General features: G+C 47.5%; 2 protein-coding genes across 2 annotated transcripts in view; both read left to right on the forward strand.

Annotated features, from left to right (window-relative positions):
* LOC135818589 (uncharacterized) overlaps positions 1-11,048 on the forward strand; it is a 199,164-nt gene that overhangs the window by 83,991 nt on the left and 104,125 nt on the right. The gene's annotated exons all lie outside the window — the stretch shown is intronic.
* Positions 5,160-8,869, forward strand: LOC135818576 (uncharacterized). The gene is made up of 2 exons (XM_065331969.1): positions 5,160-5,445; positions 5,576-8,869. The coding sequence occupies exon 2, from the start codon at positions 5,592-5,594 to the stop codon at positions 8,499-8,501; it is 2,910 nt and encodes a 969-aa protein (XP_065188041.1). The 5' UTR covers positions 5,160-5,445; positions 5,576-5,591; the 3' UTR covers positions 8,502-8,869.

Below are 11,048 nucleotides of genomic sequence, written 5' to 3' on the forward strand. Positions count from 1 at the left end.
CGGTACTGACCTTCTACAACTAACTGGCTATCAGCTCTAGCAAGTTTTGGATGCGCACTCCAGCAGCATTCCAACTTGGAATGTTCTTAGTTACATGATAACATAGGAGGGGAAGGTGAGCACAACCAAGACAAGCACAAGCTGAAGGTCTTAGCTGTGAAGGCCGATGTACATGCATGTCGATGACGATACTGGCAAGACCATTGGACAGTACGGTCAAACCAAGATTCAAGGACGCATAGCAACATAGCACACAACTTGTGTGGCTCTAAAGATTCAACATGCATGAGCTGATTGTCAAGTAACTGGTGGTGTTAGTGGACATTATAGCGTAACTTGTTGTTCCTACAAAATAACCAACAAGGCGTTGCAACCCATACCCGCTGAGCAATGACACAAATTCCACTAACAAGGTTAAGAGAAATTTATATTTTACATTACAAGTCATACAGTACCGTATTTTCCGGAGTATAAGCCGTACCCCCTCCCCCCCCCCCACATTTTTTTGCCATGAAATACAGACATCTATTTGATGATCACTGTTATTTTGGTCATTGGAATATAAGTCATTCTTTTGGGTGAATTTTGAGTGTTCAAAGTGCGGCGTTGTCTCCAGAAAATACGGTACGTAATTCCAATACCATCGACATGACGGAAACCTCGTGCCCATACACGGTCAATTTGTCTAGCCAACTCAACCACACACGAGAATGTGTGCATGACTATACACACACACATCCTTGAACCTTGAACTTGCCCATTGCCAGAGGCAATGATAGAGAAAGGACTAATATGGCAGCAACCGGCAGAAAGGTTCGTGGCACACAATACACACACACACACACATACTGTGCAAACACACACACACACACACACACACACACATACTGTACACACACATACCGTACACACACACACACATGCTGTACACACACACCTTGACCTTGCCCATTGCGTAACAATGATAGCGCATAGTTATTTCTCCAGTCCACAACAGAACGACTGATGGCGTTTCAGGTCGACCCCTTCGACGGAACGTGCGGCCGCAGGCGCAACCGTAGCCAGCAGCAGAGGGTGCCTTGGGTGGTCGACGGGCAATGGTACGCCACTCCGGACTGTTCTGGGCTGCACCGTACCATCAACATGTTGGTACCGGTGGCTCAACCGACGAAACGTCATCCATAATGACGTCCCTCCACCTCTTGCCTGGACCATGCGCGGGACGCGGGGCAGGCAGTTCACCGAAGAGAACACACTTGGGCAACCGGTGATCTTCCATCCGTGTCACGTGTCCAAGCCAGCGCAAATGCCGCTCCCGTACGATGTGACCAATGTCCTCAGGCACTCCAAGGGTCTTTGGAAGGGCTATGGACGCAAGCACACGCACACACACACACACACACACACACACACACACACACACACACACACACACACACACACACACACACACACTTGTACTTGTTGCTCACTGTCAAAACTGGGTCACGTGTCTCCCCGGGAGAGGGGAGAGAGACTCAAAAGGAATCTTGGAAAGATGACTCTATTGGCTATTGAACCGCCCAATGGCTGAAACCCTCTGAAATCCCCAAAACTCTGGGTGGACTTGAAAATGATCCCACTTATGGGCTCACCACACCTCAGTAAGTGGGCGAGGACAAGTTGCAGAAAAAGGATTGACGGAATCAGGGTATCCGTCCCGGGATCCAACTGCAGTTACCCCTGCCCCCAGTGAATGTAATACTTGCTACTAGTGTGGGTGGCTAAATCAGAGTGGATCTGATATAAGCTTCACTAGCACCATTGATTACACTAGAGTTAAAGGGGAAGTGCATCGATTTTTCAAGTAGGGCTCAGATGAAAGACAATTGGATATCGGTTCCGATGGTATATCTCTCGCTTGCGTACGGCAAGGGAAACTTGCCATATCGCCGATTTCCTGATCCCGTTTCCATGGCGACTACAGGTGATGACGCACATTCTGCTTAGCTCCGTGAGAGAGAAGGTCGATCACTGCAGAATTGTGTCATTTTCAGTTGTCTTCTTGTATTCACGAAGTGAAAGAAGTACTGTTTTCAATGCTGTTAGTGCCGTGAACTGTTTATTAGTAGTCCTCTCCGTTGTGTACTGGGACGTGACACCGACAGGGGAAAGCTGGAGTGCGGAGACGTTAGCTGGCAAGCGAAAATCGTGACGAACCAAGTGCTGAAATCTTGGTTGGGACAAATCAAACGTTCAGCATTTACCTCAACCAAGGACCATGCCGTTTGCTCTTTCCACTTCCTGAAGATGGATGCGCTGCCTGCTGGAGACTCTCCTATCTCTCGTAACATCTTCTGAAGCCAGGTGAGACGACGAGTAGCGGAGATTAGCGAACGAAATAATGTCGTATGTTTTGACATTTTTGCTGAACATTTCTCAGGAGAGATGGCGAATACCAAGCATCTTCTCCTAGTCTAGAGAAACCATTTCGTAGGCTACATTCCGCCTAGGGAAATGGCTGGGGAGGACACACTTGGAGGAGAACGAAGTAAGTGATCTTGTTTATGTTGTTCTTTGGTATTGCAATCTTATGTTTGACGAACATACGGCATGGTGCATAGTTGGTCGTTGAGTGCCTGCATGTGCATGTATAAGTGTGTGCTGATAAACACTTCCTATGCAAGAATCTGACACTCATGCTCTCTTTCTTTCTTGCAGTATGTGCGCACGTGCGTGTGTGTGTGTGTGCGTGTGTGTGAGTGTGTGTGTGTGTGTGAGAGAGAGAGAGGGAGAGAGTGTGTGCAGGAGCAGCGTGGAGCATGCCAGTGTGATCGCTGTGGCCGTTGCTTTCTTAGCTGTGGCGTTCTTGCCCGTCACAAGTGTGTGGCTCAGCCCCCAACGACAGTGGAGCCGTGTTGTGGTGAATACTGTGTGTCCCGCGACCGCTGCTTCCGTTCGGTCCAGGGCAGGAATAGACACGGCTGCTGAAGCTCTCCCCGGCCGTCCCGTCAGTCTCGTGGCAGATGACCCGAACTCTCATTTTGTGTGTGTGTGTGTGTGTGTGTGTGTGTGTGTGTGTGTATATGTATGTGTGTTGCTCCCTACGTAGCCGGACAAACTCTTGTTTTTGTGTCCCGGGCGCCATGGGGCGGCGTTCTCCCATTCTCTCTCCACTGCCCCTCCGGGCCCACGTGGCTGTGACTCGACAGGGCAGGGCAAGTGTGTGTATGGCGCATGGTGTGTGCTGGCATGTCTGTATAAATATGTTGGACAGGAATTTGTTCACCCACAACGGTGACGGAAAACCATGCTAGGTGTTGCTGGAAGTTATGGAGTCTGCGAGCAGTTACAATAACTTACGTCATGTCACAACAAAGAACGGTGCAGTGGTTGACCCTCATGTAAACATGATGGTGATGGTACCTCACCTAAGCTACCCATGAAGCTAGAAAGAACATTAGGTCAACAGAATTGTACCAGAGGAAAGCATCTATTGCCCGAACTTCTTCATAATTATGAAATGAACAATACCCTTCTCCATAGAGACAACATGCAGATGAAGTGTATGGACAAATAATATAATTATAAATAGGCCATTCACTGAGGGCATGGAATGATCTCTACGTGTAGATTGGATAGACACATGCACGTCTGCAAGGAAAGCATTTGTTCATGGGCTGATTGAGTTCACATGGACTAAGTTCATATATTGCCATCTCTCCTGAGCAGCAAAATTTCAAAACATACGACATTATTTCGTTCGCTAATCTCCGCTACTCGTCGTCTCACCTGGCTTCAGAAGATGTTACGAGAGATAGGAGAGTCTCCAGCAGGCAGCGCATCCATCTTCAGGAAGTGGAAAGAGCAAACGGCATGGTCCTTGGTTGAGGTAAATGCTGAACGTTTGATTTGTCCCAACCAAGATTTCAGCACTTGGTTCGTCACGATTTTCGCTTGCCAGCTAACGTCTCTGCACTCCAGCTTTCCCCTGTCGGTGTCACGTCCCAGTACACAACGGAGAGGACTACTAATAAACAGTTCACGGCACTAACAGCATTGAACACAGTACTTCTTTCACTTCGTGAATACAAGAAGACAACTGAAAATGACACAATTCTGCAGTGATCGACCTTCTCTCTCACGGAGCTAAGCAGAATGTGCGTCATCACCTGTAGTCGCCATGGAAACGGGATCAGGAAATCGGCGATATGGCAAGTTTCCCTTGCCGTACGCAAGCGAGAGATATACCATCGGAACCGATATCATCTGAGCCCTACTTGAAAAATCGATGCACTTCCCCTTTAATCTAGCCAGAAGCAGTCCATGGTTAACAGGTATGTATACTTCAAATAGAAAGTATATGAACCCTGCAACCAACAAAGGTGGCAGGTACAACATTACACCTTCAAGCAGCCGAGCCTGTTGGCAACAGACCCAACACAATCAGGCATAAGTGTACCTACGAACCGAACTAGCTGGCACTAGTCTTGAGTTGTCATTGTCCTGTTCTCCTTCTTGTCTACACTCTTGTACTTGCATAATTCAATACTATAAAACTCTTGTGTTTTGGTGTGAGGGGACTTCATTAGCCGGGAGCAGCTAACACTGGTGGCAGCGGTGGGATTCGAACCCACACCTCCGGGGAGACTGGAGCCAGTGCCCACATACACACAAACACACACAAACACACACACACACACACACACACACACCAGGTAATCGGAGCGTGTGGAGTGCCACTACCTGGAAAAATGAAGACGGAATACTAATCAGGATGTTACATGTATGTTTGAGTGAAACTTTTATTTTATCTTGTTTCAAATTTCTTCCACACAATCAACTAATTACTTACATGACATGTACTTACTTCCCATCATCTCAGTTTTCTTTTCTATTCATCCATCTGCACTCCATATCACTCCGTATCACTGTTGTAGAAATATTCCTCCAGGTGTGTACTAGTCTCCACAGCCATGTGATGACACTTTGGGACACGTCCCTAACAACATAGCACTCTCCAGTTGGTAGTTTTACATTTGCCCAGATTATCTGTGACCACAACACGAAATGCATAGCGGCAATCGATGGATGAAGTGTTCATTCTACACTACCCTATAGCGTGTTCAGTCACGTGACTGATGCGGGGTTCTCAGCCACACTTCAAGCCCACTCAAAATGTACGTGCTTCATGGCACACAGACAAAGACTGGTTGACCATGGTTGACGTCATGCACGAAAACTCGCTCACGCGCTGTTCAAAGCAAGATGGTGTCGTTGTCTTCTGCTGCAGTACGGCAGCAGCTCCACGACGACTCAAACAGCTTTTCCGTGCTCCTTCCTGTCGCAGAGTTGTCGTTGCTTTCGTTTTGTCGCAGCATTTAGCTGACGCGTTTCTGGCAGTTTGCTCCACTGCACGACTTGGAAACTAGCACCATCGTCTTCCGCGTCCTTGATTTTGGCAAGGTAGGTTATCGTTGTCTTCGTGCACCTCAGCCGTATTGAGCAGTATTTCAAAAGGAATCTTCAATTTTTGCGCCATCTATTCCTGTACAAAATTCAAAAATTCAAATTTTTGACCATTTGTTTTATGCAGGCAATGCCATGCAACGATGAGTGATCGAAGCGAATCAGGATGCCCTGGCGAGTTCTGTCGTGAAGCTGGTCTGTCAAAGTGCTTCCTGCTGAACGCCGCAGCAGTAGGATTCAAGGAATCGCGTCGTCGCTCGGACAGGCTAAAGTCAAAACGTGAGGAGTTTGACCAGACGTCGACTGTGACGAATGGCCTTGTTCTGGAGCTCACCCATTTCATGAATGATGAGGGCTTAGCCTGGTCAGCCATCCACACTTGGCTATCAACGATCATGGATGTTGAAGTACCATGCTCCGTGAAGGCCCTCACTTCCAAAGTCAGGCGTCTCCAAGCAGCAAGAGCTAAGTTGCTAAAGGCTTCCCGTCATGAAGCTCTGTCACACCTAATTTGTGAAGAATTTTCTGTCCCAGAATCAAAATCTGAGAGCACTGCAGCTGTTTGTGGAGATAATAAAACTAGGAGTAGCAGCACAGGTAGTGATGTAAATTGTAGTAAAATGTCAGACGAGGTTTTTACGGTGGGCAATGTCGACGCAGTCGGATCAGATATTGAAATTGAAATGGTTGAAATGCAGGGCCGGTTGTCTGCATCACATGACAAGGTTCGTAACATTGGGAAAAAATTGCGAAGACGAAATGAGAAAATTAATGATCTTGAAGAAAAGGTGCATGTTTGTGATGAGGAAAGGAAAGTGGTGGAAGAAGAATTGAGTGGTGCTTTAGAGAGTGTTGAGCGCCTTCAGCGCAAGCTAAATAATGTTTATTGCAGGACAAACTATGCAAAGACAAAGTCAGCTAGCACCACCTCATCTCTAAGTGATTTAGGTGCAGAGCTTGGAGTTAGCATGCAGAGGGAGAAGGAGCTCAGTGAATTGGTCAAGGACCTGTCTTGTCAGCTGGAGCTAGAAAGAACTGTAGGCAATGCACGGCAGCACATCACTTCCAAAGTCGATGGAAAGTACACCACAGAAGTCCGCCAATGTTGTTATGAGCTCCTAGGAAAGAACGTAGGTGTTTGGAATGTGGGTCCTGTAATCCGTTCTGTATTGACCCTGGCAGGTGCTGAGATTTCGGAGGTCCCTAGTGCAGCTACCCTTTCACAAATGTTGGTTGAGCTCAGACAGGTGTCACAATTGCATGTTGCAAGCTCTTTGGCAAATGAGCAGTTCACTACTGGACACTGTGATGGAACATCAAAGCAGGGTGTTTCCTATCAGGGCTATCAAATGGCCACTCCTGACAAAGTGTTTAGTTTGGGCATGGTCGAAATGAAAAGCGGGACAGCTCAGCATGTGTTCGACACATTTAAACAAGTCTTGGGCGATATTGAGGATGTGGCAGCAACGGCTGGGCATGCAAACATTGCCAGTAAACTCCTGGCTAACATGAAGAACACCATGAGCGATAGGTGCATTGTGCAGAAGAGTTTTAACAAGCTAGTGGAAGATTATCGCAAGGAGATATTGCCAGACATTATTGACGGGTGGGAAGGGTTCAGTGAGGAGGAACGCACGTCTATGAGCCGCATAAATTGTTTTTATTGTGGCATGCATTACATTGTCGGCTTGGCTGATAGTTGCACAGCTGCGTTAAAGGTTTGGGAAAGGGCTCATTTTGGTGAGGGTGTGAAGGTTGGTGCTGAGCGACTTCCTGGGACATGGCAGGGGACAGGGAACACAGCACGGCTTATTTACAGTACCACTAAAGCCTTTGAAAAGCATGGTGATGAAGCAGCGGGGTGCGTAGCGGACTTTCATGCTTTCCTGTCTGAGACAAACACACCATTGCCTCTTGATGAGTACAGGGGAAATAGATCTTACGTTGTATTCCACAATGGTGCAGGTATTTATTATCTCCACAACAAAATGCTGCATTTTTTGGTTGACGTCAGTGTACGAGACAATCAACTTTTGCGTGCTGTTAAAGAAGATCTGGGTGAGACAGAGTTGATTGCAGGTGCTCGAGCACTTGGTATCTTGTCCAAGCTTGTGATCAACCCACTCTGGTGTCTGCTGGAAGATCCGGATGTTTCTGTGCTTGAGGTTGGCAAGTACTACACTGCATTGAGTAGCAAATTTGACGACTGGGCGAAAGATGCAAGCGACCTCCTTGACGGCAGCGCACGGCCATTTCCCAATGCAAAGGTATCCACACTGTGCGATGTATTCACAGCTCTCGTGGAGCCGTCGGAGAAGTATGATGCTATCACGTTGGAGATCCTCGCTTACCTCTGCTCGACGCTATCTTCATTCTCAGCACGTCTCCTCGTGGACCACTTACCGGGTGGGAAGTACCACAGTGCACCGGGCCTAGCTGTTGAGACTGCTTCGGTTCGCAAGACCAATGCTGTCAGTGAGCGTGACTTCGCACAATTGGACCGTTTGCTTCGCGAGAAGCCTAATGCTGACACTGTTGCTCTGGAAGGTATGATTCTGTTCAACAACAACGAGACCGCTTCATGGCTTCAGTCTCTTTCACCAGCTGAGCAGTCCAACCTGATTGAAGTGGCTAGGCAAACAGCTCCATCAGCGCGTCAGCAGTTCAAGGACAGACGGGTCGCTATCCAACAGCATCGCTTGGCAGAGCTCAAGAGAAAGCAGGCAGAAAAGGAGAAGAAGCATCAAGCCACCATTGCACGAAAAGAACAGTTGACCAAGGAGATTGAGGCATATGGTCTGTGGACAGAGGAGACGAACATCGATGAAAAGCTTGCAGCAATTTCCTCTGTCACTGGTCAAAGAGCAGCATTGCGCTCACAACTCCAGTTTCGGAAATTCGTTCTGGAGCAGAAAGCTTCCAAGGAGCTGTTCTTTATGAGCTCTGCTGGCCGTACTCTCCCAGTTGCAACATTGGCGTCCAACTTGAGGAAGCTGACTCGCCAGCGCAGCGAACCTGGCAGTGATGTGGCGAGCGCTGTTGATGATGAATGATGTATAAAAGCGAACCGGAACTGTACGATGAATTCACTCTGCAAGAGTCCTCGTTCAGCCATAATTCGGACATGATGTATCTTTCTCTGAGCTTTTCAGCTTGATCTATTATAAATCTTTTCTATGTGCTCTGAAAGTTCTCAAATTTAATTTGAGCATTCTCTTATCCGCTAAAGCGTGTAATGTCTGTTATGGGTGTGGTTTTGTTTGCATTTGATATCCTGGCGCATGCCCGTTTGTCTCTCCAGCAATGAACTCTTTGTCTTGTCATGCAATGCTGCATAATTCCAGTGATCTTCTTTGTGTTTTCCTTTCGGCACAGTCGAAATTGGGCAGCATTTCAAGGTAACCAACACTGACACATTGTATTTTGTATGGTTGCTATGGTGGTTGCTAAGGGAGAAATTTGAAAGTTGGTAGCAAAAATGGAAAATTGACTTCACAGCATTTACTTTTCTGTTATTAGTGCCATGCCTGCGAAAAAGCTAAGTGATCTGAGAAACTTAGTTTTTTGGGAGGTAACACATTGACTTTTGTACAGTTGCTATGGTGGTTGCTAAGGGGGAAATTTGAAAGTTGGTAGCAAAAATGGAAAATTGACTTCACAGCATTTACTTTTCTGTTATTAGTGCCATGCCTGCGAAAAAGCTAAGTGATCTGAGCAACTTTGTTTTTTGGGTTTGGATGGCAGAAATGCTGGTGTGTGCCACTGGCCGCATACTAAATATGTGTGTACATAGTGTGAATGGGCGAAAACTTCAACGGGCCACTGCGCGGCCACTTTTGCTTGTTTTTCGCTGAAACTTCACCAAGATCCTCCTGAAACCTAGAGCTTTCGAATAAAAAAAAATTTGGTGCCAAAATCCAAAGAATAAGAAATCACATGTCACGTGACTGAACACCCTAACAGGAGCTGCTAATGCAGAGCATTTTTACACGCTCGATCCCGGCGCTCCGCCTCGTTGCGCCGTTGGTGACACTGACCATGCACGGTCACAAGAGATGTCTCAGTAAGGTAACGAGCACCACAACACTGTCGAGATCAATGAGAAAGAGAAAACACTGAAAACAACAAAAGAGCTGACTTTATTTTCGGAGAAACACTACTGGAGTGTCATTGTAGTAAAAAGTAACAATGAAAGGCGATAGCATGTAGGAAGGATCGCTACCCTAACGCAAAGGCTAGGTCTTGCGCGGCTGCTCTACGGAGTGTTGAAGAAAGACTCAAAGTTAGTTGCTGGACGAACAACTCGCTGGTGCCGGAAAACTTGGCCCCCAACGATGGTGTTTGGTGAATCATCAAGCATAATGTCTTGTAGCAGTGTTCACCGAGAAAGGAGAATGCTCTAGCCGCTGCTGTTGTCCCTTTCATCCACGTTGTGCGTTAGCTGCACCGCGCCTATTGTGTTTTAGTATTCCATGGACACACATTAGCATTCTGAGCGATTGTGGAGCCACAATTTACTTCACACAGCGTTGTATTGTCCACGAGCGCAAACTTCATTATCAGCAGTAACTGTTACTCTTCATCCTACATGTAGCCTTGGACTATACACGGCCTTGTCAAGACAGCGACAGCTCTACAGAGTGTTCAAGTGAGAAACATTAATTTCAATTGTTGGTGGACGAACAAATCCCTGGTTCCGAAAAACGCGGCCTGCACCGATGGTGTTTGGTGGATCATCAAACAGGGTGACCAGCAGTGTTCACCGAGGAAGGAGAACGCACTCGCCACCACTGTCGTCCGATTCATCCAAGTGGGCGTTAGCTGCGCCGCGCCTATTGTGTTTTAATACTCCATGGATGCACACTGGCGTTCTCAGCGATTGTGGAGCCACAACTTATCTTCATGCGGCGTTGCACTGTCCAAGAGCACAAACGTCAGCAGTGACCCAGCATCATACATGTAGATTTGGAGTATACACACCATGCGCCAATGGGCCTTGGCACAACAGCGGCAGCTCTACGCAGTGTCCAGTGAGAAAAATGGTGGACGAAAAAATCGTCGGTGCCAAAAAACATGGCCTGCGGCGATTGTGTTTGAAACATCAAGGGCTCCGGAAACAGCAGCTGAGCCAGATCAGCCATTCTTGCCAACTCTCAGTTGACGGACTCCGTGCTGCAGCTACCAGCACTGGCACCAGTCGGAAATATTTTTCCGCCGATACCCGTTGCTTCCAGTTCTGTCAAGTGCATGCCTGCAATCCATTGCCAGGTGATGACTTTTTACTTTGTGTTATTTTGCTGCCGAGTTGTTCAGAACTTTTCAGCCCTGATCTGTCCATGTCTACACTTGTCGGCCATCCGCAAACTTCATGTGGAAGTTGGCTTTACCTACCCGTCGGGCCCAATGACTCTCCTCGCAAGGCTCCTGTCGGGCATCGGCAGGTCATCATCGACGCAGCGTCATCGCCTGCTGATAACCACTCAACTTCTCAGGGAGATTAGCCGGCATGTTGCCTTTCCACGTATGTGGCACCTTCATGACAAGGCCATGCTAAGGGCAAAGTGAAACTGACTACTTGATTTTAGCTTTACATTACCGCA

The sequence above is a fragment of the Sycon ciliatum genome, chromosome 5 (genome assembly GCF_964019385.1).
Source record: "Sycon ciliatum chromosome 5, ocSycCili1.1, whole genome shotgun sequence".
Lineage (NCBI taxonomy): Eukaryota > Metazoa > Porifera > Calcarea > Leucosolenida > Sycettidae > Sycon > Sycon ciliatum.